Genomic DNA, 26,611 nt, shown 5'->3' on the forward strand with positions numbered 1-26,611 from the left:
GAGCATCAGCTCTCCTCGTGTCTCTCTGAGTCCTGACTCCATCAAAGCTCCAGCTCTCCTCGTGTCTCTCTTAGTCCTGACTCCATCAGAGCTCCAGCTCTCCTCGTGTCTCTCTGAGTCCTGACTCCATCAAAGCTCCAGCTCTCCTCGTGTCTCTCTGAGTCCTGACTCCATCAGAGCTCCAGCTCTCCTCCTGTCTCTCTGAGTCCTGACTCCATCAGAGCTCCAGCTCTCCTCGTGTCTCTCTGAGTCCTGACTCCATCAGAGCTCCAGCTCTCCTCCTGTCTCTCTGAGTCCTGACTCCATCAAAGCTCCAGCTCTCCTCGTGTCTCTGAGTCCTGACTCCATCAAAGCTCCAGCTCTCCTAATGAATCCTCTCTTTCCTCAGATCCAGAAAGGATTGGTGGTGTATGTTTGTTTCTTCCACGGAGCCACGGAGGATGTCACTCATGAGATGGGTGAGACGACTTTGTAACTTCACTGTGACTAATAATTATAATCTGGTTAATATTCCTCAGATTACAGATTACTTTACGGCCATCAGGTGAATGCATGTATGCAAACTGATATTTGGATGTAGTCCAGTAAAGGATAACAAGTGTGTTCTTAAGTTTGTTGCATATATTCATGCACTCAATTATTATTTAATAGATACTTGCATCCTTTCCCTTTTTTGTAACAAGTGTATTTATTATTTTAACCATATGCACAATGATTACAGAGAATCACATGTTGGCAATGACAGTTTTATTTCCTCTTGTTCTGTCATCTCCTCCAAAGCCAGAAGTCTGATGACCACTACATTTTTCCGTAAAGACTCCGGACACTCGGTTTCCGTGCTGGATTTCCCCGGGAGCGTTTTGTTTATCCACCAGGACTCCCTGCTGGGGGAGGGTTTGCCCAAAAGGAGGAGGGAGAGCAGAGGGGGGGGGCAGCTCTTCTCCACCCTAATATCTAAATGCAGGGAGAAAATGGCCGCCTCGGAGAAATGTAGGAAAGCCGGAGTGAAAGTGGAACACGGAGAATACGGAAAGAAACAGGAAGTCAGTCTGAAGTCTGCAGAACCAATGACTCTACTGATGGAGTTCTGAGGGGGTAGAAACAAACACTGTGTAAATAAAGGATTGAATCATAGACTGTATGTCTCGTGGCTTCCTTCCTTGTTCTTCTATCAAGCCACTAGAGGCCTTAACCCTTGTGTGGTGTTTGGGTCAAATTGACCCGATTTCCATTTTCAATGAATACAAAAAAATATAAGGATATTTTCGTTCAACCTGAAACTCAATGGCTTATTTATAGTGAAGGACATGTGGACCCACCCGCATTTATGTCCTTCATAAGAGGTTCGGGTCAATCTGACCCGGATACAATACCAGGACAGAGAGACAGAGAAAAACACACAGAAACACACAAACTAAAGACACACACACACACACACAATCGTATGCACACACACACACACACACACACACACACACACACACACACACACACACACACACACACACACACACACACACACACACACACACACACACACAATCGTATGCACAGAGAAGCTGTTTGATCCTATTTTCCCTTGATCTTTACCCTTTGTAGTGTGTACACAAAACTATCCTAGAACATTATAAACATTTTAGATCTTCCAGAAATGTATAAACATTTTACATTTTCTCGCACTGTCCCCTCTCGCACCTGCACGCCGGAGGAGGGACTAAACAGAGACATAACCTCAGTGTAGTAACAGTGTAGTGCAGAACTACAATTATCTACCAGCAAAGTGGACAAAAGATATTCTGCTCAGAGCCTTGGAGCTAATACTGGATGAGAGTGAGTGGAATGCATTAGAAGAACACGGTGAAGTGGGACAGGAAGACATTTCTGAAGATCAGGATAATGTGGAGGTAAACTCAGAATTTGACAGCAAATTGGAAGATGAACTTGACTCATAACCAGCTGCTGGAAGACCCCCACAGCCAGCTGCTGGAAGACCCCCACAGCCAGCTGCTGGAAGACCCCCACAGCCAGCTGCTGGAAGACCCCCACAGCCAGCTTCTGGAAGACCCCCACAGCCAGCTGTGAGGTCTGTGGACCCTCAAAGGACTCCAAGACACAGACTACATGCAGCAACTGCAACAAGTACATCTGTGCTATACACAGGAAGAAGTTCTGTCCATCATGTGTTTCCTAAACGGACCTGCATTGATCACATCATGTGTTTCCTAAACGGACCTGCATTGATCACATGATGTTCCGTCACTTCTTCAATATAGTTTTCGGATATACTGTATTTTATGAATAGTGACTGTTAATTGTTTTAATTTGCTTTGTGTTTATATCTGTATGTCATTTATATGGATGTTTCATTCCCTCTATATTTCACAGCCAAATACTTTTGGATGTGGTTCTTGTTCCAATTGCTGCTAAATGGCTTTATTTCCTTCAGGGCTTTGATTATTATATGACAGATTAAAAATAATAAACATTAATGAAAACATTTTTCACCTCTCTGAAGAACCAGCACCTTACCGTGGTAGAGAGGTTTGTGTGCCCTGATGAACCTGGGGGCTGTGTTGTCTGGAACCTTGTGTTCCTGGTAGGGTCTCCCATGGCAAATTGGTCTCAGGCAAGGGGCCAGACTAAGATTGGTTCAAAAGACCTCATGAAAGAAAAACTAAGAAGTGAGGATACCCGGCCCGGAGGAAGCCCGGGGTCCCCTTCTGGAGCCAGGCCCAGAAGGAGGACTCGTCGGCGAGCGTCTGGTGGCCGGGCTTGCCACGGAGCCCGGCCGGGCCCAGCCCGAAAAGGCAACGTGGGCAACACCTCCGCTTCTCCGTCCCGCGGGCCCACCACCTACGGGAAACATCGATGGGGTCGGGTGCGCTGCCAGAAGGGTGGCAGTGAAAGCGGAGGGTCTCGACGGACCAGACCCGGGCGACAGAAGCTGGCTTTGGGGACGTGGAACGTCACCTCTCTGGGGGGGAAGGAGCCGGAGCTTGTGCGGGAGGTGGAGCGTTACCAGTTGGATCTGGTTGGGCTCACCTCTACGCACAGCGTCGGCTCTGGAACCTTACTTCTGGATAGGGGTTGGACTCTATTCTTCTCCGGAGTTGCTCAAGGTGTGAGGCGCCGGGCGGGTGTGGGGATACTCACAAGTCCCCGGTTAGGTGCTTCGTTGTTGGAGTTTACCCCAGTGGACGAGAGGGTCGCCTCCCTACGCCTGCGGGTTATGGGGGGGAAAACTCTGACTGTTGTGTGTGCTTATGCACCCAACAGCAGTTCAGAGTATACGGCCTTCTTGGAGACCCTGGAAAGAGTCCTGTATGGTAGAGATGTTAAGATTCACCGATTCGCATCGGTGCACCGGCATAAACGTTCAAGATGCGAGTGCACCGGTTGAAAGAGTGCACATCGGCTACAGTTTGGGTTGAACCGGGTTGAACTCGCGATGCATCGATTGCGTAGCGTCTTTGCATCGGTAAAAAACCGATTAATTCATATAAAATCCCCTAATCTTGTCAACGCTCAGCAGAGACGATCTTTGATATTTGCTTCGCCACTACGGAGGCAGAGAGTCTCAGTTATCAAACACACACGGAAGTCGAGGAGAAAGAGAAACACAGCGCACCGAAAAATACCTACAAATCAAACGTTTGGTAACACTTCGGATTGTTCAAGAAAGACGGTGTAATAGTCCTTTATGCTAGGCTATATAGTTGACCGCAGGTCATGGAGAGTAATAAGGTATCCGTAGACTTTTGTATGAGGTATCTTTATTACTTAACAGGTCTACAGCCATGATACATAGATCCGTCCTAGACGCGGGCTTGCATACACACAGTATCACTCCGCAGCCGCACCCCATCAGTAACGTCCTGATGGTATATGTGCGCGGCACAGACGGTCAACTTGAAAAATCGCTCGCAAATTGTTAACGATGCCGAGCCGATTTAAAGTACACAAGTAGTACGAGGAACTTAGCGACGCACATAAAGAGGCGACATGGGGTCTGCGGCTGAAAAGAGAAACCTCAAAGTTAGACATATGAGTTAAATCACTCAGTGAGGTGTTCTGTCAGAGAGAGTGGTGTTTAGTTTACAGCAGCCTGTGACGGCCAATAATAATTTAAATGTATTCCTCACTGTAAGCAGTTATGAAATACCTGTTTGTGAAAGGTTATTTGTATTATTTATTGTTCATATAGAACCCACTGCTTTCTGCTCACTGGTGAGTTAGCCTATGAATGAGTGTTAAGCACATCAGGCTGGCAGCTGTATGGGCATTGCTCTATGGTAGCTGTTATTTGCACATTGTTAATCATGAGCAATGCATCCTTACATTGTTTAACTGTGAGGTGTTATACAATTGTACTCTGGAGAGCTTTTAAAGGTAAAAAAATAAACGGCATGATGGGATGTGCAGTACCAAATATGTAAAGCACTTTTTTGTTAATGTATGATTTGCTGCATATAAGGAATAAAACAAAAATCCTCTGTCGTACCAAATTGAAGTATCATTATTTTTGCATCGTGTTGAATCGCATCGTATCGCACCGAATCGCATAATGTTGAATCAAATCGTATCGAACTGTATCGCAACAGGGGTGAATCGTATCGTATCGCATCGCCTGGTGTTTCAAATGTATCGTTAATGTATCGTATCGTGGCAACATATCGAGATGCGCATCGCATCGGCCTCAGTGATGGAGATGCACATCCCTACTGTATGGGGCTCCTGAAGGGGACTCTTTAATCTTGCTGGGAGACTTCAACGCACATGTGGGCAATGATGGAGACACTTGGAGGGGCGTGATTGGGAGGAACGGCCCCCCTGATCTGAACCGGAGTGGTGGTTTGTTACTGGACTTCTGTGCTAGTCATGGATTGGCCATAACAAACACCATGTTCGAACATAAGGATGCCCATAAGTGTACGTGGTACCAGAGCACCCTAGGCAGAAGGTCCATGATCGATTTCGTTATCGTATCATCGGACCTGAGGCCGTATGTTTTGGACACTCGGGTAAAGAGAGGGGCGGAGTTGTCAACTGATCACCATCTGGTGGTGAGTTGGGTCGAGTGGCGGGGGAAGCCTCTGGATAGACCTGGTAAGCCCAAACGTGTAGTTCGGGTGAACTGGGAACGTCTGGAGGAGGCCCAAGTTCAGGAGGCCTTCAACTCACACCTCCGGCGGAGCTTTTCGGGCATTCCTGTGGAGGTTGGGGACATTGAACCAGAGTGGTCGGTGTTCAAAGCCTCTATTGCCGAAGCCGCGGCGGGGAGCTGTGGTCTCAAGGTCCTAGGTGCCTCAAGGGGCGGTAACCCTCGAACCTCCTGGTGGACACCGGTGGTCAGGGAAGCCGTCCGACTGAAGAAGGAGGCCTTCAGGGATTTGTTATCCCGGGGACTCCCGAGGCAGTTGCAAGGTACCGACAGGCCCGAAGGGCAGCAGCCTCATCCGTGGCCGAGGCAAAGCAGCGGGTGTGGGAGAAGTTCGGAGAAGACATGGAGAAGGACTTTCGGGCGGCACCAAAGTTGTTCTGGAAAACTGTCCGACACCTCAGGAGGGGGAAGCAGGGAACCATCCAAGCTGTGTACAGTAAGGATGGGACGTTGTTGACCTCAACTGATTGGAGTGTTAGGGAGTTGGAAGGAACACTTTGAGGAACTCCTGAACCCGACAACTCCGTCCCTCTATGTTAGAGGCAGAGCTGGAGTATGACGGGGGATCAACACCAATCTCCCGGGGGGAGGTCACTGAGGTCGTCAAGCAACTCCACAGTGGCAAGGCCCCGGGGGTGGATGAGATCCGCCCGGAAATGCTGAAGGCTCTGGGTGTTGAGGGACTGTCATGGTTGACACGTCTCATCAACGTTGCGTGGAAGTCGGAAACAGTACCGAAGGAGTGGCAGACCGGGGTGGTGGTCCCCCTTTTTAAAAAGGGGGATCAGAGGGTGTGTGCCAATTACAGAGGCATCACACTACTCAGCCTCCCCGGGAAAGTTTACTCTAAGGTACTCGAAAGGAGGGTCAGGCCGATTGTCGAACCTCAGATTGAGGAGGAACAATGCGGATTCCGTCCTGGTCGTGGAACGACGGATCAGCTTTTTACTCTCGCAAGGATCCTGGAGGGGGCCTGGGAGTACGCTTATCCGGTCTACATGTGTTTTGTAGACTTGGAGAAGGCGTATGACCGAGTTCCCAGGGAGTTACTGTGGGAGGTGCTGCGGGAGTATGGGGTGAGGGGGTCTCTACTCAGGGCCATCCAATCTCTGTACTCCCAAAGCGAGAGCTGTGTCCGGGTCCTCGGCAGTAAGTCGGACCCATTTCCGGTGAGGGTTGGCCTCCGCCAGGGCTGCGCTTTGTCACCAATCCTGTTTGTAATATACATGGATCGGATTTCGAGGCGTAGTCATGGGGGAGGGGGTCTGCAGTTCGGTGGACTAAGGATTGCACCACTGCTTTTTGCAGATGATGTGGTTCTAATGGCTTCATCGGTCTGCGACCTTCAGCACTCACTGGATCGGTTCGCAACCGAGTGTGAAGCGGCTGGGATGAGGATCAGCACCTCCAAATCTGAGGCCATGGTTCTCAGCAGGAAACCGATGGACTGTCCACTTCAAGTAGGGAATGAGTCCTTACCCCAAGTGAAGGAGTTCAAGTATCTCGGGGTCTTGTTCTCGAGTGAGGGAACAATGGAGCGTGAGATGGGCCGGAGAATCGGAGCAGCGGGAGCGGTACTGCAGTCGCTTTACCGCACCGTTGTGACGAAAAGGGAGCTGAGCCAGAAGGCAAAGCTCTCTGTCTACCGGGCCATTTTCGTTCCTACCCTCACCTATGGTCATGAAGGATGGGTCATGACCGAAAGAACGAGATCGCGGATACAAGCGGCCGAGATGGGTTTTCTCCGCAGGGTGGCTGGTGTCTCCCTTAGGGATAAGGTGAGAAGTTCGGTCATCAGGGAGGGACTCGGAGTTGAGCCGCTCCTCCTTCGCGTCGAAAGGAGCCAGTTGAGGTGGTTCGGGCACCTAGTTAGGATGCCACCTGGGCGCCTCCCTAGGGAGGTGTTCCAGGCACGTCCAGCTGGGAAGAGACCAAGGGGTAGACCTAGGACCAGGTGGAGGGATTATATCTCTTCGCTGGCCTGGGAGCGCCTTGGGATCCCCCAGTCAGAGCTGGTTGATGTCGCCAGGGAAAAGAAAGTTTGGGGCTCTCTGCTGGAACTGCTACCCCCGCGACCCGACCACGGATAAGCGGAAGAAGATGGATGGATGGATGAAAACATTTTTCATTTACATTAGTCCTAGAAAAGCATGAGCAAAATGTAAACCTAGTTTTTATTACAGTGTATTTTTTTTTAACATAAATTACATTTGTATCACAAAAAACGATGGACACTAACATTGTTACTTTGATCTAGCAAAGAGTATTTTCAAAAACTAATCATATATTTCATTTATATTGTTGGGGAATGAGTTAAAGACTATATATATAAGAATTGTGCATGTTGAATTTAGTTCTGTATTTTTTTTAAACCCTGAAATATGTCCCGGGTCAATTTGACCCGAACATTACCAAAGGGTGCGAAATGTGAACATAACACAAGGGTTACACAGACATGTTTAGCTTGTTTTCTTTCCTTTATCTTTATATTACGTCCACACGGCAGCGTCGCGTTGAAGCTTGCCGGCGGGCGTATCTGAAGCTTGGGGATTTTTTGCGAGCAACGCGACCAACAACCAATCACATGAATCTCCCGCCCCCGACATACAAAGCAATAGCGATGTTAACACGAAGTAAACTGGATATAAAATCCCCAAACAGGTGAAAACCTACCAGTTTCATCCACTGTCTCTGCCACCTCCCTCCATGCCTCGCTCCTCCGGTTTGTATCCCGGTAGATGAACAGAGACTGATCAAACAGCACCGGGTGATTCATTCAACACTTGTGTTATGTTCACATTTGGCACCCTTTGGTAATGTTCGGGTCAAATTGACCCGGGACATATTTCAGGGTTTAAAAAAAATACAGAACTAAATTCAACATGCACAATTCCTTATATATGTTGTCTTTAACTCATTCCCCAACAATATAAATGAAATATATGATTAGTTAGGATTCTACGCTGCTGCTTTCGCCTGTCCTTTGCTGCTATGGTGATTTTGCTCCAGGAGCATCGTGGATACTGTGTGCTGGTCTGGGAAAATGGCCCATATCGGGATTCTGCTGTGCCTGTTAACTGTTTTGGACTATGAGAAGATCTCTAGTCATCCTGAGAAGTCTACTGGATTCAGGTCTGTTCTGCCACCCGCAGTGGGCATCCCCTGCAAAGGATCGGGAGTGCTACACAAACAATTACCGGTTGCCTTGTCACAGACAATCTGCTCGACAAAATATGTTTGTCTTTTTTATTTTCCTGCGATGATGGTTCTTCAGGACTGCTTCTTAAGCTCTAATCACACTCTCGCAGACTTTTCCGGTGTTTCTAAATTAGATGACGGTGTATGTGTGTCGCTTAAGAGGAAAAGATGCCTGTTTTTGTTGTTGTTATTACTGTCAGGAAATGTACAACCTAACCCTGGTCCGCCCAGTAGTAGTAGTCAGATCGCTACTCCTGCTGATTTTAAAGCTAGGTCTGGGTTTCATCCACTTGAATGTGCGCAGTCTGTTAGGTAAACTAGATTAAGTCCGTATCTGGGCTCGACTGAGGCTGACGTCATTGTCTTATCAGAAACATGGCTAAACAAATCTATTTTGGCCTCTGACATTGCCTTAAATGGTTTTAATGTGTATCGTACCGACCGGCCTAATAAAGGTGGTGGCGTTGCCATTTATGTTAAGAATAAGTTCAGTGTAACCGCTGTAGTTTCCAAATCTATCAGTAAGCAATTTGAATTTGTAGCCTTAAATATAGAAGTGGCAAAGGGGCAACAGGTCATGGTGGTGGGCTGTTACAGACCCCCCTCAGCTGTCAAAGACTCCTTGTCTTCACTAGCAAATCTTTTATCGCAACTAGACTACAAGGAAATAGTGCTACTTGGAGATTTTAACTGGGACTGGTTAACTGCAGTGTCAGAGGATTTCAAAAACCTTTGTATCTCTTTAAATGTTACTCAGATTGTTGACAGTCCTACTCGCCCTAACATTAAGTCCCCTAATAAATCCTCCCCCAATTGATCTCATGTTAACTAATGCTCCCTATAAATACTCATCTGTGGGAGTATTTGAGAATGATCTGAGCGACCACTGTGTTGTAACCACAATTAGGGACACTAAGGTCCAAAAGGTTAAACCTCGTATTATCATCAAGAGAGACAAAAAACATTTTGTGGAGCAGGGTTTTGTTCATGATCTGTTTGGGTTTGATTGGGGAAAAATCGATTTGTGTGCTGATGTTGAAACTGCATGGTCTTATTTTTATCTTGGTTTTATGGAGATCATTGATAGACATGCACCCCTGCGTACATTTAGAGTAAAGGGACGAGACCATCCTTGGTTTTCTGCTGAGCTGTCTAGTCTCCTTCATGAGAGAAACAAGGCCTGGGCAAAGGCTAGGAAATCAGGCTCAGAGGTAGAATGGCTGCGTTTCAGGCAGCTAAGGAATAGCTTCACTTCACATGTCAAAAGTGCTAAATCTAAGTACTATCTGTCAGTTACCACAAAGAACCTGAACAACCCTAGAAAATTCTGGAAAGCCATAAAATCGATATCCACCGGTGAGATCCGTAATGAGCTACCTCCGTGCCTCACCACAGCATCTGGCTCTATATCGGATAGGGCCACCATACTAAATTGTTTTAATGAGCATTTTGTGTCCTGTGGCTCTCTGTTTCATTCTGTTTCTAACTCTGCTTCTGTGAACACCCCAATCCGTGACTCTGAACAATGTGGTCTGGAAAACCCTTTCAGTTTTACTCCTTTTACGGTTGATGTTGTTCGTGAAGCTTTAACCAAGCTAGATCCTAAAAAGCCGGCCGGCCCGGACAACGTAGAACCTTTCTTTTTAAAGATAGCTGCAGATTGTATTGCTCCACCTCTCACTACTCTTTTTAACCTCTCCCTCAGCACAAATGCAATTCCAAAAGTATGGAAGTCAGCGTATGTCCTGCCTTTGCTAAAAGGAGGGGAGGCCACCTTATTAAACAACTATAGGCCCATCTCTAAGTTGTCAGTTCTGGCTAAGGTTCTTGAACGCTTAGTGAGTGAACAGGTAAAGGAGTTTTTATGTAACAATGACATCCTGTCTAAACATCAGTCAGGCTTCAGAAAGCAACACAGCACCATCACTGCCACAATGAAAGTGGTGAATGATGTGGCGAGTATTTTAGATAATAAGCAGAGTTGTGCAGCTCTATTTGTTGACCTATCCAAAGCGTTTGATACCGTCGATCATCACATCTTAAAGCAGAGGCTGGTCAGTATAGGCATGTCTAGCCATGCAGTGGGTGGTTTGTGAACTACCTCTCTGAAAGGTCCCAATGTGTTCATTTTGATGGGCTGTCTTCTGAGTGGTTAAACATCACTAATGGTGTTCCTCAAGGTTCTGTTTTAGGTCCACTTTTATTCTCCATATCAACAGTTTAGGTGAAAATGTGGATGAAGCTACTTTACATTTGTATGCTGATGATACCGTGATGTACTGTGCAGGTCCCTCCATTCAGGAGGCTGTTGTTAAATTACAGGCTGTTTTTAACATTATTCAGACTCAGCTCTGAACTAAAGCTTCTTTAAAATGTGGATAAAACCAAGGTAATGCTCTTTTCTAAAGCTAAAGCTAAAAATACACCAGAGACTACTTTGGATATTGTAACTACGCAAGGAATACAACTTGAAGTTGTTACCTGTTACAAATACCTTGGTATCTGGCTTGATGACTGTCTCACTTTTAAACTTCATGTCAATAACCTGCTTAAAAAGCTGAGGGTTAGGCTAGGTTTCTTCTACAGGAACAAGTCCTGTTTCTCGCTTGAGGCCAGGAAAAGGCTCTGTGACCTTTTGACCTGTGCTGGACTATGGTGATTTGATGTATATGAATGCACCTGCCCATTACCTGATCAAGTTAGATGCTGCGTATCACAGTGCACTGAGATTTTTGACAAATTGTAAAGCACTTACGCATCACTGTACCCTGTATACCATCACTTACTGTACGGAGGCTCAGTCACTGGTACTTTTTCATTTACAAAGCCATGTTGGATAAACTACCATCTTATATCTGCTCCCTGATCTATCTGCGAATTGAAAGTACTTATTGCCTGAGATCGCATGCTGTGGTTTTATTAAATGTGCCAAGTGCTAGGACTGTCTTAGGGAAGAAAGCTTTTAGATGTGCAGCTCCACTAACATGGAACAGTCTGCAAAAAGAATGGAAAATTACCAAGCTAGTACCACTACATGTTTTTAAAGCTCGGTTGGATGCTACTCAATCAGATGCTGTTGGTACCTGTACTTGTGGTTAGATATGTAAATTGTAATCCCTGTACATTTTGCTGTATGATGTCCTTTTGTTGTTCTGTTGTTTATGTTTTCATGTCTTCTTGTGGAACCTACTGCTGCAGGTCTCCCTTGAAAAAGAGATCATTGATCTCAATGGGATTTTACCTGATAAATAAAGGTTTTGAATTGAATTGAATTGACTACCGCTATAATCAATTTTCCCTCCATTTTTTGGAATATGAGGAAATGACCTGCGTAGTCTCTCCCAGCATACTAGCTAGCGTTTGATTGGCTAGCGCTTGTACTGGCAGATTTGCATAAACGGGATTTCATTGGCTGACGCCTCCGGCGAGGCGTCAAAAGTTGAACATTGCTCAACTTTTGAAGCGAGCAACGCTCCACATCGCTTCCCAAAATGCAGTTCGGCTAAAAGCTTCAACGCACGCCGCCGTGTGGACGGTGCTATTACGGCCCCTACACACGGCGGCGTGCGTTGCCGCTTCAACGCTTCTGCCCATTCACTTTGAATGGGGTGACGTCACGATTCGCCGAACTGCATTGTGGGAGCAAAGCGTAGCTTCTCTCGCGGTGCTCGCTGCAAAAGTAGAGCAATGTTCTACTTTTGCCGCCTCGACGGAGGCGTCAGCCAATCAAATCCTGCGTATGCAAATCTGACAATACAAGCGCTAGCCAATCAAACCGCGTGTATGTTGGGAGAGCCAGACCGCAGTTATTTCCCATATGTAAAAAAATGGAGGAGAAAATGATCATGGCGGTACTATATGACCAGTCCCTCTTTACATACAGGGATACAAACCGGAGGAGCCAGGCATGGGGGGAGGTGGCAGAGACAGTGGGTGAAACTGGTAGGTTTTCGCCTGTTTGGGGAGTTTATATCCAGTGTACTTCGTTTGAATGGACAGCTAGCAAGCATAGACAGTATATTTAGCCAGCATGGATGTAGCATGAGCTTTGCTTTGTATGTCCGGGGCGGGACATTCATATGATTGGTTGTTGGTCGCGTTGCTCGCGTTGACTCCCCAAGCTCAAGACACGCGTCGCCCACCGCCAACGCACGCTGCTGTGTGTAGGGGCCGTAACGGCCCGTCCACACAGCGGCGTGCGTTGACGCTTGCCGGCGGGCGTGTCTGACACTTGACCAACAACCAATCACATGAATCTCCCGCCCCTGACACACAAGCAGCGGTTTGATTGGCTAGAGCTTGTACTGGCATATGATTCGATTGGCTGACGCTTCTGCCAAGGCGTGAAAAGTTGAACATTGCTCAACTTTTGCAGCGAGCCACGCCAGCAACGCTCCGCGTCACTTCCCACGATGCAGTTCGGCTAAAAGTGACGTCACCCCATTCAAAGTGAATGGGCAGAAGCGTTGGAAGCTTCAACGCACGCCGCTGTGTGGACGGGCCGTAAGTCTCTTTCATTACAAACGTCTACATTATTATAAATAAATCCTACGGGGAGGAAAAAGATAAATGAAAGAAGGACAAACAAAACAAATGCCAAATGAAATTCAGGATCATTTTATTATGAATAAACAACCCAGTCTCATGGCATTTCGTGTTCACCAACACGATTTCCCCCTTTTGTATTTCTACTGGTAATGTATTTCGTGCCTGCAGCACGTATTTTTCTCCGGTCGGGTCGACGAAGACCGGAAGCTGTGTGGTTCATAAAAACATGTTCTTACTCAATATCAAGCCACAATTATTGCTTTTATTTTAAATCGTATAATTTCGGACATTTGTTTCCGTCTGTGAGGAAAATAAATGGCTCAGAGCCTCAGAATACTGAAATCTGTATTTTATTTGCACAGATATGTAATATGTAATGCAGCCGAACCGTGTATTACAATGCCGTTATGTGATGACCTTCAAAGAGAAAAGCAAGAACACTCGGAATTAAGTATTATTTTATTCTTTTAAAATGTTTTCCGGATTTTATATCATATAAACACCAAATCCCAGCATGCATGCGGCAAAAACATCCAATCAGCGAGCTTAAACCATAGCTGAGGATCTTGGGTAATCGCTCGAAATGCCTATGTCTGTTTCCGGTTATTTTTACCTGACGGACGCCAAAAAAGCCCGAGATTATGGAATTAAACCAATAAATAAAAGCAAGGATAATTGTGTGTTATTGGTGAGTAAATAACAGTGTGTTATTTTGAAAAGAATAACAAATTAGAAGGAAAAAAATATGTAGAAAAATACAGATTTCAGTATCCTGAGGCTCTGAGCCATTTATTTTCCTCACAGACGGCAGAAATTATACGATTTAAAATAAAAGCAATAACTGTGGCTTGATATTGAGTAAGAACATGTTTTTATGAACCACACAGCTTCCGGTCTTCCACGACCCGACCGGAGAAAAAGACGTGCTGCAGGCACGAAACACATTACCAGTAGAAATACATTCCTTTTTAAATCGTGCTGTGCAACACGAAAAAAAGGGGGAAATCGTGTTGGTGAACACGAAATGCCGTGAGACTGGGTTGGAATAAAACACAATTGACCTTCATGTGATTCAGCAAACAGACGACAATCCAGCTTCACTTTCTGAACGTGAGGACCATGAAAACATGAAAGAAGTTTTCCAGCTAAGCTTATTTTTCATTTGCATAACTGCTGCTAACCTCAATCAATCAATAACAAAGGAACTGCTAAATCAACTATGGACAATAACAGATATTACACCAATGAAAAAAACATCAGTGCGGGCTCATTTAAGAAAGGGCGGAGAATACTTTTCAGATTGACACTGAAATAAAGGGAAAGACGGATTTGTATAGTTGTAAAAAACAAAACACTTCCTTTTGAGCTACTGCTCTCTTGTGATTGGTCAACCACTTAAAGATGTCCCACCCCTTAGCCTATCATGTGTCAGAGCGCTAGCCAATAGGAGCGCGAGTATTACATTGTGATGTCATATGTTCAGGAACTTTGGGATTTGAGCTTTTGCAGACCATTAACATGCACACAAATATATATAACTCACTACAGGAGAGGGAACAAAGTATGATAGGGACTCTTTAAAAGTATGTTTGCAGTACAAATGCTGCAAATAAGGACGTTTATTTAAAACAAAAACAAATCCACAGTCTTCTTTCTTCTCAGAGAGGAAACTACCCCCACCCACCCACCCACCCCTCAGTCTCCCTCCCACACACAGTCACACTCCCTCAGAGGGTTCCTCCGCCTCATGGTGGTGATGACGGTGATGCGGTTCTCCGACAGCTCTCTCAGCTGGTTGATGTGCTCCTGGACGCAGGGGCTGGGCCAGGGGTGTCCGTTCAGGTAGTCTCTCAGGATGAAGGACCTCTCCACCAGGAGCTCCAGCCGCACCAGGTGCCGCAGGCGATGGAGGCTCAGGAGGTCTTTCTCCGGCTCTCTGCGGAAAAACCTGAGAAACAGAGAGAGGACGGGTGAGTTTTTTTAATTTTGAGATCAAAGACATCATTTTTAGAAGAGAAAAAAAAAATGTAGATTTTTTTAGATTGAGAAAAAGTCAGTATTTTGTACATGACTGGATGTATGATGTACTCCTCCATCTTGTGACTGTGTAACTCCCTCTCTCGTATATCAATAATAATAGCTTGGATTTATATAGCGCCTTTCATGAGACCCAAGGTCGCTTTACAAGGAAGAACAGGGCAAAACAAAAGGCAGTCAGACAACCAGTCAGACAGACAAAACAACAAATAGATTTGGGGCCAAAGGCCTTAGTGAACAGATGGGTCTTGAGGGCCCTTTTGAAGGCGTCAAGTGTGGGGATGTTGTGGATCTTCGCAGGGAGAGCGTTCCAGAGGGGAGGGGCTGCCACGCTGAAGGCTCTGTCCCCGAAGGTTCGCAGTTTGGTGCGGGGGTTGGTAAGCAGGCCAGAGTCTGAGGACCGCAGGTTCCGGGGTGGGGCATGTGGGTGAAGGATGTCCGATAGGTACTGGGGGGCAAGGGCATGGAGGGACTTGTAGGTAAGGAGGAGGATTTTGAATGATATGCGGGACTTGACCGGCAGCCAGTGGAGGTGGATGAGGGTGGGAGTGATGTGCTGCCACAGCTTTGTATGCGTGAGTACCCTAGCAGCACAGTTTTGGACATACTGGAGCCTGTCCGGGGTTTTGTTGGCGACCCCAAACAGGAGACCATTGCAGTAGTCCAAGCGGGAGGTGACGAACGCATGGACTAGGGTTTCGGCAACAGCATGTGAAGGACACTGTTCAGGAACTAGTTGATGCTCTGTTTGTGATGACTACTTCCATTCTGGAGAGGATCACAGATACACGGATCCTGAGATTGAAGCTCAAGCCGGGGACCAGTGAGTTTCCTAACAGTCATGAACAGTGAGAAATCCAGTGTTTGTTGCAGTGTTTCCTACGGAAGGTGTGAGTTACGTGGTTGTCATTTAAACATAATTAATATGTTTCTAAGGCTAATAATAGTTTGTTGTTGCATAATTGAAATGTGTCCCGGAACAATAGTCTGAGAGTACCAAGCGCCACGACAGCGAGACACTTTATAGCTCCATTAGAAGTTTAAGTTCTGGTTAAAGTTTATAAAAGACACAAGAATACTTCCCTCTTTTCAGAGCATGCAGCCAACAAGTTTACACTATAATTCCCTGGAAGACACGCGTGAATTAGAGACGAATAACCCCGTTAAGAGAGAGCCCAAACAATCCAGTCCTAAGTGTTTACCTATTGTTAGGAGAATAATCTACATTCTGCATGAGCAGACACAACAAGCAAAGCACTAGAGCTCCTGTCCCTATCTGAGAAAAGAGAGACACGTAACCGATATGATGGACTGCCAGATGTCCCTGCAGAACATCCTGTGCCAACAGGCAGCAATAAGGAGAGACGTGTATTCAACGGGGACAACGCACACTAATAAACCCTGCTGTAAATGCACCAGAGTTGGCCAAGAAGCACATTTGATTTCCTCTGTAGTCCCTAGACTAGATGTTTTCAAATCACCCTAAGAACGAATGCTGTCCTCACTGGTCAGATCGTTCCAGTGTTAAAAGCTGAATCTTGTTTTTCTCACCGTATCCTGAGCGTTTTGAGCTGAGGGAACAGCATGGGGATCCGTCTGCAGAGACTCCCGCTGGATCTGTTCTGCTCGATGTCCAGATGCTCCAGAGCCGGGACTTTGGGAGCGATGGAGTCCATGTCCTTCAGAGTTATAGCCACTCTGAGCGTGAGGCGGGACACACTGGAGGGGATGGTGGTGGTGTAGGCGGCCAGAGAGTTTCCCCCTGAGAGGAGAGAGAACACAGAGGAAGAGACACGTTAAACATCTGGCCAGAGAGGGCAAAAGTACACACATCCTTTCTACAAAGAGCGGGCTCTTTTAAGTGAACGACGGGAGCCGGCTCTCGCCCGCGAACGAGCCGGTTTTTTTTGCGGAGGGATCTAGATCGGCTTGAAGGCACATTATGCAATGTGCACATTATCCCGCTTATCACACGGCCACATTCTCAACAAAGTAACGACATGACTCCTAATATTAATTGAAATGCTTTTATGGATTTAGAAAATGATTTTATTGATTTAAAAAATAGTTTTATGTATTGATTTAAATTGACATGCATCCGCTAAGAAAAGTAGTCCGTTGTTACCGTTTGAACTAACGTAGCAACGGCAGGAACTGCTTCGATAGCGTTTTTGAGGAGCTTTTTGATTACAGATTTGAAACATCGCTGCTTGCTTTAAAAGTAGCACAATTCATTATGTCAGACCTTGGAAAGTATCTAGATACCCCTGCCCTAATGCCAAAGTAACTGCCAACTGAATATGTGTCGCCGTTTGATGTCTATGTCTGGACCGCTGCGTAACGAGGAGGGTTTCTGCCCCGTTACTTCTCTTCTTACTTCTATAAGAATAAAACACGGAGGACGGAGATCTCTTTTCCTCCCCCTCTACAGACCGCCCAGCAGCTGATCTCAGAGCACGCTCCCCTCTCCTGCAGGGGGGCGTGGTCAGCTGCAGCTCAAAGAATCAGCCCCTGCAAAAACAGCGCTGGAAAGAGCAAATAGAGCGAAATGAGGCATGGCTAAAATGCAAGATATTTTTGGTATTTTGAAAAAATATATATATTTATATACTTTATATAGGTCGATACAGTAGCCCCTTTTTTTTAAATTTTTTTTTTTGAAATAGTTTGTATAGGTGTTGCTATCTGTTTTGTGTAGCGTGGTTCTACAAGCAAGTCAATGCATTCATTGGGTGGTATCAGAGATTTACACGGGTCTGTAAATGCAATGAAAACAATTGGCCACAGCAAATCATTTATATTAAACTTTATTTACTTTATTTACTCTTGAATACTTCAGTACAAAGGATGTATTGAATAATTTAAGTGATATATGTGTACACAGAGCTGCAGATCGGGTAGTCACAGTGTGGCTGAGTTTTGTGCGCGTTCTGGAAAGTCAGAGAGTAAGCTATTACGGAGTCCCTTAAAGCAAAACAAATCCGCGGAGTCTAGAAATGTTTTTAAATCGCGATTTTTCGGTTCAGCCATTTCACAAACCGTAGGAAAGTAAAAATGCAAATTAATCGTTAAAACCGAAAAAATCGCCCAGCCCTAAGTACAGGTATTTGAGTTCAACATGTAAGAAGTAGAAAGTACAGGTATTTGGGTTCAACATGTTAGAAGTAGAAAGTACAGGTATTTGTGTTCAACATGTGAGAAGTAGAAAGTACAGGTATTTGTGTTCAACATGTGAGAAGTAGAAAGTACAGGTATTTGAGTTCAACATGTAAGAAGTAGAAAGTACAGGTATTTGAGTTCAACATGTAAGAAGTAGAAAGTACAGGTATTTGAGTTCAACATGTGAGAAGTAGAAAGTACAGGTATTTGAGTTCAACATGTGAGAAGTAGAAAGTACAGGTATTTGTGTTCAACATGTAAGAAGTAGAAAGTACAGGTATTTGGGTTCAACATGTAAGAAGTAGAAAGTACAGGTATTTGGGTTCAACATGTAAGAAGTAGAAAGTACAGGTATTTGTGTTCAACATGTGAGAAGTAGAAAGTACAGGTATTTGGGTTCAACATGTAAGAAGTAGAAAGTACAGGTATTTGTGTTCAACATGTGAGAAGTAGAAAGTACAGGTATTTGGGTTCAACATGTAAGAAGTAGAAAGTACAGGTATTTGGGTTCAACATGTGAGAAGTAGAAAGTACAGGTATTTGGGTTCAACATATAAGAAGTAGAAAGTACAGGTATTTGGGTTCAACATGTGAGAAGTAGAAAGTACAGGTATTAGTGTTACTGTTCAACATGTAAGTAAAAAGTAGTCAGAAAAATAAGTAGTGGAGTAAAGTACTGATACCAGAAACATTTACTTAAGTACAGTAACAAAGTATTTGTACTCCACTACTTCCCGTTCTTGAGGAAATAACCAAACCTCTCTCAGAACCATGTGATCTGTGCTCACCGACGATGCAGAGGGTCTCCAGCTGCTGCAGGGGCTTCAGCCAGGAGGCAAGGCGGCACTCGATGCCCTCTCTGATGTATCTGTACCGAACAGTGAGAGAGCGCAGAGACGAGAAGCTCTGCAGGGCGTTCTCTGGCAGGATGCATTCTGGGTAATCCACCAGCTCCAGACTGGTGAGCGCCGGACCTCCGTAGCTGGGAACACCTTTACAGGAAGAGAGGGAGTTTGAGAGCTTTGAGAACACTTTCATGATCAATCATTAGAAAACATATCATATCTATTATTCTGAAATGGACCAATCTGCACAATGACTACTTTTACTGTCGCTACTTTCACTTGAGGAACATTTTGAATGCAGGACTTTTACTTTAGTATTCCTACACTCTGGTACTTCTACTATTACTCAAGTACAAGATCTAAGTACTTCTACTTTTACTCAAGAACAAGATCTGAGTACTTCTACTTTTACTCAAGAACAAGATCTGAGTACTTCTACTTTTACTCAAGTACAAGATCTGAGTACTTCTACTTTTACTCAAGAACAAGATCTGAGTACTTCTACTTTTACTCAAGAACAAGACCTAAGTACTTCTACTTTTACTCAAGAACAAGATCTGAGTACTTCTACTTTTACTCAAGAACAAGACCTAAGTACTTCTACTTTTACTCAAGAACAAGATCTGAGTACTTCTACTTTTACTCAAGAACAATACCTAAGTACTTCTACTTTTACTCAAGAACAAGACCTAAGTACTTCTACTTTTACACAAGAACAAGACCTGAGTACTTCTAATTTTACTCAAGTAAAAGATCTGAGTACTTCTACTTTTACTCAAGAACAAGACCTGAGTACTTCTACTTTTCGGAAAGTACAGGATCTGAGTACTTCTACTTTTACTCAAGAACAAGATCTGAGTACTTCTACTATTACTCAAGAACAAGACCTGAGTACTTCTACTTTTACTCTTTTTTTAAAATGATGTTATGGTTTACAAAACGTCATTATCTTTTGTGATTTAAATGGGACTACAATTGCAGGAGTTCTGCAGTAAAAGAGAGACACTTCAGCAGCTGATAAGAACAGGTGACCTTCTGTCTCACCTGGGCTCTCTGGGTCTGATGGACTCAGGTAATAAGGACCCGTCTCACCTGGGCTCTCTGGGTCTGATGGACTCAGGTAATAGTGACCTTCTGTCTCACCTGGGCTCTCTGGGTCTGATGGACTCAGGTAATAAGGACCTTCTGTCTCACCTGGGCTCTCTGGGTCTGATGGACTCAGGTAATAATGACCTTCTGTCTCACCTGGGCTCTCTGGGTCTGATGGACTCAGGTAATAATGACCTTCTGTCTCACCTGGGCTCTCTGGGTCTGATGGACTCAGGTAATAATGACCTTCTGTCTCACCTGGGCTCTCTGGGTCTGATGGACTCAGGTAATAATGACCTTCTGTCTCACCTGGGCTCTCTGGGTCTGATGGACTCAGGTAGTTGTCAGGTAGAGGTGCAGGTGGTTCCCCTCTCATCCCCCAGGACAGGTGCTTCAATTTCTTCAGGCTCAGCAGGAGGTTGTGGAAGACCTCGCAGGGCACGGGTCTCACGGTGTCCAGCCCGTAGCCCTCCCCCTGCTGGTGGAACAGCAGGTACTGCAGGTTCACCAGGTGAGACACGGCCTGGATGAAGTGCGCGCAGCAGGGCAGCCTCACGTTGCACACGCTCAGGTGAGTCAGGCGCTCCTGGAGCTTAGAGGTGAGACTGGACCCCAGCATGGGCTCCTCCCAGGTGCCGTTCCTCACCCCGATGTCCTTTAGTGTGGAGAGAAATCACTGGTTAAGTACAAAAGTGAGGAAACATTTAACATAACAGCACAATCACTGAGAACACATGCTCAAAGACCCTTTAGTGTGCATTACATGGTGTACTTTTACTCCACGGTATTTGATACCTTTAGTTACTTTAAAGATTTGGATTAATGACTTTTACGGTCGCTACTTTCACTATATTTTGATGATAATACTTTTCTACTTTTACTTGAGTAACATTTTGAATGCAGGACTTTTACTGTAACAGAGTATTCCTACACTCTGGTACTTCTACTTTACTCAAGTACAAGACCTGAGTACTTCTACTTTTACTCAAGTACAAGAACTGAGTACTTCTACTTTTACTCAAGTACAAGATCTGAGTACTTCTACTTTTACTCAAGTACAAGATCTGAGTACTTCTACTTTTACACAAATACAAGATCTGAGTACTTCTACAAGATGTGAGTACTACTACTTTTACTCAAATACAAGATCTGAGTACTTCTACTTTTACTCAAGTACAAGATCTGAGTACTTCTACTTTTACACAAATACAAGATCTGAGTACTTCTACAAGATGTGAGTACTACTACTTTTACTCAAATACAAGATCTGAGTACTTCTACTTTTACTCAAATACAAGATCTGAGTACTTCTACTTTTACTCAAGTACAAGATCTGAGTACTTCTACTCAAGTACAAGACCTGAGTACTTCTACTTTTACTCAAGTACAAGATCTGAGTACTTCTACTTTTACACAAAAACAAGATCTGAGTACTTCTACAAGATGTGAGTACTACTAATTGTATTCAAGTACAATACCTTAGTACTTCTACAAGATGTGAGTACTACTACTTTTACTCAAATACAAGATCTGAGTACTTCTACTTTTACTCAAATACAAGATCTGAGTACTTCTGCTTTTACTCAAGTACAAGACCTGAGTACTTCTACAAGATGTGAGTACTACTACTTGTACTCAAGTACAAGACCTGAGTTATTCTTCTTGTAATCCAGTATCCAATCCAATTCTGTGTACTTTTATTCAAATACAATATCTGTGTTTTCTCTAATGACCCTGATATAATAAATACACACATTAACACTATGTTTACCCCACCTTCAGCCCGGGAAAGTGCGCCACATTCTCCATGTATTTCCCTTTGTATTTCCTCCCTCCGTCCACGAACACCACCGCGCTGAGCGTCGGGAGGAATTTAACGAGGCGACGCCACTCTTTACGCCGCAAATGACGCACCGCAACCCGGGTAAGTTTTCGGTGTCGCAGCATGTCCCAGAAACCGTAGGTGTATCGTCTCAGGTCGCACAGCATCACGGTGTGATTCCTCCACAAAGGCGGCTGATCGATGAGCACCTTCAGCTGTCTGCACCCGAAGCGCACCGTGTGTTTCTCCTCGGTGCTCAGGAAGCTCAAGATGTACACCCAGACTTCCGGAGGCAGCTGTGGGAGATCCTCCATCGTGAGGCGGGTGGAGGGTGGAGATAGAGCCGCTGAATCTCTCTGGATGACTGCATACATGAACCAATGTGCGATTTTATTGTTGACACTGCGCCCTGACTCCGCCCCAATTTGAAGCAGTCGCAGTGTGGTGACGTCGATTGTTGTTATCCTAGAGTTATCCTGTCCAAACTCCGGCCCGGGGGCCAAATGCGGCCCGCGGACCATTTTGAATCAGCCCTCAGCAAATTCAAAAAGTAAAATGAAATATGGCCCACAGATTAAACGTATGCTTGTCTTATACTGTACTTCTTAAATATAAATGTAAAAATATATTACACAGTAGTATTCATGTGTTAAAGGTGGGGTAGGTACGTTTCAGAAACCGGCTCGAGTGCACTAAAATGTGAAAGTACACAGCCGAAAAGAATCCGCCCCTTCCTTCAGACTTCCTTACAGAGCACCTCCTCCAACACACTTGAACGCGCAATGCACGCCCAATGACGGCACGCCCAATGATGGCACGAGATACATTTGTGCGTGCACGAGATGGAAGGCTGACAGACAGGGCGGCAATCCAATCCGATTGGTTGTACTTTTTACAGTATTACGGCTTCCACAGATGACATTTTTTAATGGATTTTTTGTCAAAGCACTTCAGATATTCATTGCTATCGGGATGGTAAGAGCATTCCATGGAATATAACAAGTGTATCTCGAGCCGGTTTCTGAAACTTACATACCCTACCTTTAATGAGACCACTTGAAACATTTTTCTAACATATCTTAGTTGATAAGAAAAAATCCCAATGACTTATTTACATAATAAGCTTGAAATACACCCTTCATATTTACTCTTATTATAATCAATATGAGGCTTCTGTTTTAAGGGATGAGCTGCTAACACTCACAAGCATCATTTACTTACATTTCATTGATTTTGCTAACCTATAACTTATGAGGCGAAAAACCTCTAGTGAGCGACCCAGCCCTTCGTATATATTTTTCTGTATTTGGCCCTCTGTGAAAAAAGTTTGGACACTCTTAGTCCGAGAGCATACTGATATTTATACAACAAAACAATTATGATTTGAGTCAAAATTAAGTAAATATCATGATTTCATGTTATAATAAATAAGTTGGTAGTTTTTAATAGCGGGTATAGCTGGCTCCTGCACATTAACTTTTTAATTTCTCAAAATAACAAACATTAATCCTAGGGGTTAGGGTTAGCCTGAAAAAAACAAAAAAAGTGGCGACAGATAACCCACAAGTACCAATAAGTTTAATAATGAAACGAAATGATTTCACAGCCGTTTTTTCTATAGAAGAATATCCATGTGCACTCTTTTTAGTTAAGGACTTTATATTTATATAAAATTATAACTACATTTCACAACACTGAATTGTCATTTAAATACTTGTCTAGTAAAACCTGCCTTTTTAATAATCATGATTGTATTTATTTTATATGATGAACCGTGAGCTTGTGTTGATGCTACGACAACACTATTCAGTCAAATGAATAAAGTTGGGAGATACATTTGATTTAAATGCATAGATTCATTCACATCTTATGGTTTAAATAAAGTTTAGTCATGTGTTTGGACCATTTACCTAAAATATATATAAACGTTGATTTACTGTTAGTCAATGGGATAAACATCCTTTTGGACCCAATTACATCATGAGACTGCTACAAATAATAATTGTTATGCTCATCTTACATTGCATGTCACTTGTTAGATGCTTTTATCCAAAGCAAAGCAACATTCAATACTGTGGGCGGCGTGTGGCGCAGTGGGTTGTGCGTTGGTGTTCGGATCAGGGGAGCACAGGTTCAAACCCCACTGCAGTCAGCATGTCGTTGCAACACACTCTCACTCCTTAGCGTCCAGGAGCGACGTTTGGTCAGTGTCCGTGGCGTCCAGTTGTGACGCTCCTAGGCTCCTTCAGCGTCATAAAGGGACGCAAATAGATTTCCACTGATTGCAATGTATTCCCATCTGCGGCGGGATTTGACGCTCATGGAAGCACGGCATTCGTTTGTGTCGGCTGCCCTTAAAGGCAATGTGAGCGTCCATTCCCATTGGATAACGGAGAATTGTACACCCGGAAGTAAGTATTCCTCTTACTGTCGATTGATTTTACAGTGATATCTGCACTACTCATCGACTAAAAAACACCAGATTTATCCTTGTTAATTACACAACATTGATTGGTTTAAATTGTGTGCAATGCTTTTGTATTTTTCCCCTTCGATTCGGAGAAACAAATATTTTTTCGGAGTAAAGGATGGCAGAAGACACTACACTACCCAGAATCCCCAGCTATCGTTTGGACTACACCATGTGCTCTGTTTGACAAACCCCGTGATAGTCCTCAAGCTCTGTGATTGGAGAGTGTGCTCCGAGGGTTACGCCGATTCTCGAACAGCACTTGAAATGGGATGGAACCACGGCAGACTGTCCAAAACTGGATTTGAACGGGTCCACCGCGTCCCCCCCTCCCCCACCCTGTCCCCAGAACTACACATGCTGGCTATTCTGTTTCGCAACATGTTCTCTATCTATGGCACGTCTCTACTGGGAGTTGTAGTTTTAAAAGACGTTTTCGTATTTCCCATAATAAGAAGTGGCCAGTATTAAACTGTGTACATCCCTGGAGGTTTAGGGGATAGGAAACACTCAAATGTAAAACATATAATTAATAAATGGGTGAAAATTGCTTGTTCCCATAATGGGCAGCATTAATATATATATACACACATGCCAGCTAAGGTCAGAAGAGCTTTATTTAACAGCTGGTCTTATGTTTGTGACCCCTGTTGTTAATTGATAACATTACATTACATTCATTGATAAGCCTGAAACATGCACTTGTTAAGGTTCAGAGGCACATTTTGCAAATATGGCAGTAGCCATCGATCAGCTTAAGATAAGATATACTTTATTGATCCCAAGTTGGAACATTTGCGTTACATCAGCATGTGTAACAGTTAAATATGCAGTGGTGTTTATTTGTAAATCATTTAGTATAATCACACAAATTCTGTGTTCTTTATTTATTGATTGTTCAATACCTGACAAGGCCGGAGATGAAATATCTACATACATCTTATAAGAGTATAATACATTATGTATAATATCAGTTAAAATAAGTGCTTCAACATAGTTAACATTGCTGGAGGTATGCACAAATATTGATCGATGTCTTGTAATGCACTATTGAGGAACCTGCGACCCAAGTTTTTCATTCAATGCAGAACTACACCATAGTTGTGTAGGCCTATGATATGTCAATAAACCTTAGAAAATCTTGAAATCTTGAAAGGGATGTGCAAAATAGTCATTATATACAGTCTTTAACCTCTTAAGCCCTGAGCCTGTTTTTAAGGTTTCAGGCTCGAAAATGCTATGCCCAAAACAAATGACTATAACTTAACTTCTAAAAGGGTTATATGAATAATTTCTTTTATCAAAGCAAGGTTACATCTGTGAGTTGGATGTAGAAGTGTCAGAATCAATATAGATATTTCTCAGTCAGAGTAAATTCAGATGGAACATAGTAAAAAAAAGGTAAATTCTTACCCCCGCCTAAAAAACCCCCATTACTTATAGTGAAAACTACCCTTGAATGATGGGATAGTAGACTAAAAGATTTAGGAATCCAAAGTATAACATATAATAAGTACCCTGTATCAAGATTGAGGTAAAACAAGTTACATTTGACCTTTTTAGAGAGGTTTAGCTAAAAGTAGTCCAGGCGGACTGACCTTTGGGCACATTTGGGCACATTTGGATACCATCAGTGCCATTTGACCTTTTTCAGGTACCATACTGTAAAAATAATTGTATTATCACTACAAGTAATCATTCCATCCAAATACAACTGTTTAAAAAAAAAAATATATATATTTTTAAATTACATTTTTTTTTGTATGTAAATGGTGTGTGTGTGTCTGTGTGTGGACTTTGCCACAGCCCTTACATGTTTATCACCCGACTAACACTTCTAGGAAGGTTTACTTACACAATAACAATTAGGAAACATAGGATACACTTGTCTCTTGTCTTGAGCAGATTTATTTAAAAAATAACACAAAAAAACGACACTAAAACCGAAATAACACCACGAGCATTTTTTTTTGTAAATACTGGCAAAAAAGAAAAAATGTACACAACCTGAATGTGTTTAGTGTTTTTGAATTGAGGCACCAGGCACTTAGTGCAGTAGATAGGTCTTCACCGTTGTGTTGCCAGCATCAGAGCACCTCCTGAGTGCAGTGGCATCTTCCCCATAATACTTGGGAATGCATACGAGTGATGATGGGGGGGGGGACTTCACCCCTCATGTCTGCAGCAAGCTGCTCCCTGAAGGACTTCTGGGTGTGTGGCTTCGTCCTGCCGGGGTCACCCCTCATCTTGTGCAGCTCCTTGTGGAGAAGGAAGCTGTTCAC

The 26,611-nt window shown here is 44.1% G+C and overlaps 2 protein-coding genes across 3 annotated transcripts in view; one reads left to right on the plus strand and one right to left on the minus strand.

The window, feature by feature from the left end:
• The window catches only part of LOC117546251, a 34,507-nt gene extending 33,366 nt beyond the window's left edge, over nucleotides 1-1,141 (plus strand). For both annotated transcript variants that reach the window (XM_034216411.1, XM_034216412.1), the window contains 2 exons: nucleotides 389-458; nucleotides 781-1,141. In XM_034216411.1, the coding sequence (XP_034072302.1) occupies nucleotides 389-458; nucleotides 781-1,091 (381 nt within the window). In that variant the 3' untranslated portion in view covers nucleotides 1,092-1,141. The remainder of the gene's footprint in view (nucleotides 1-388; nucleotides 459-780) is intronic.
• Nucleotides 1,142-13,838: 12,697 nt separating this feature from the next.
• On the minus strand, nucleotides 13,839-22,395 carry LOC117546252. Its single transcript, XM_034216413.1, has 5 exons — nucleotides 21,814-22,395; nucleotides 20,347-20,692; nucleotides 18,892-19,095; nucleotides 16,496-16,706; nucleotides 13,839-14,855 (listed from the first exon to the last, which is right to left on the minus strand). Exons 1-5 carry the CDS (start codon nucleotides 22,378-22,380, stop codon nucleotides 14,603-14,605), a joined length of 1,581 nt encoding a protein of 526 aa, XP_034072304.1. The 5' UTR covers nucleotides 22,381-22,395; the 3' UTR covers nucleotides 13,839-14,602.
• Between the last annotated feature and the right edge of the window lie 4,216 nt (nucleotides 22,396-26,611).

Source organism: Gymnodraco acuticeps, unplaced genomic scaffold, assembly GCF_902827175.1.
Source record: "Gymnodraco acuticeps unplaced genomic scaffold, fGymAcu1.1, whole genome shotgun sequence".
Taxonomy (NCBI): domain Eukaryota; kingdom Metazoa; phylum Chordata; class Actinopteri; order Perciformes; family Bathydraconidae; genus Gymnodraco; species Gymnodraco acuticeps.

Excerpts from the sequence above, each read along its gene's own strand:
- LOC117546252 (XM_034216413.1), bottom strand. The coding sequence starts at position 22,380 with ATGGTCCGCGGGCCGCATTTGGCCCCCGGGCCGGAGTTTGGACAGGAT. Across the intron at positions 20,693-21,813 it reads CGCACTTTCCCGGGCTGAAG|GACATCGGGGTGAGGAACGG; the intron begins GTGGGGTAAACA and ends TCCACACTAAAG. Across the intron at positions 16,707-18,891 it reads GGAGACCCTCTGCATCGTCG|GGGGAAACTCTCTGGCCGCC; the intron begins GTGAGCACAGAT and ends CTCTCCTCTCAG.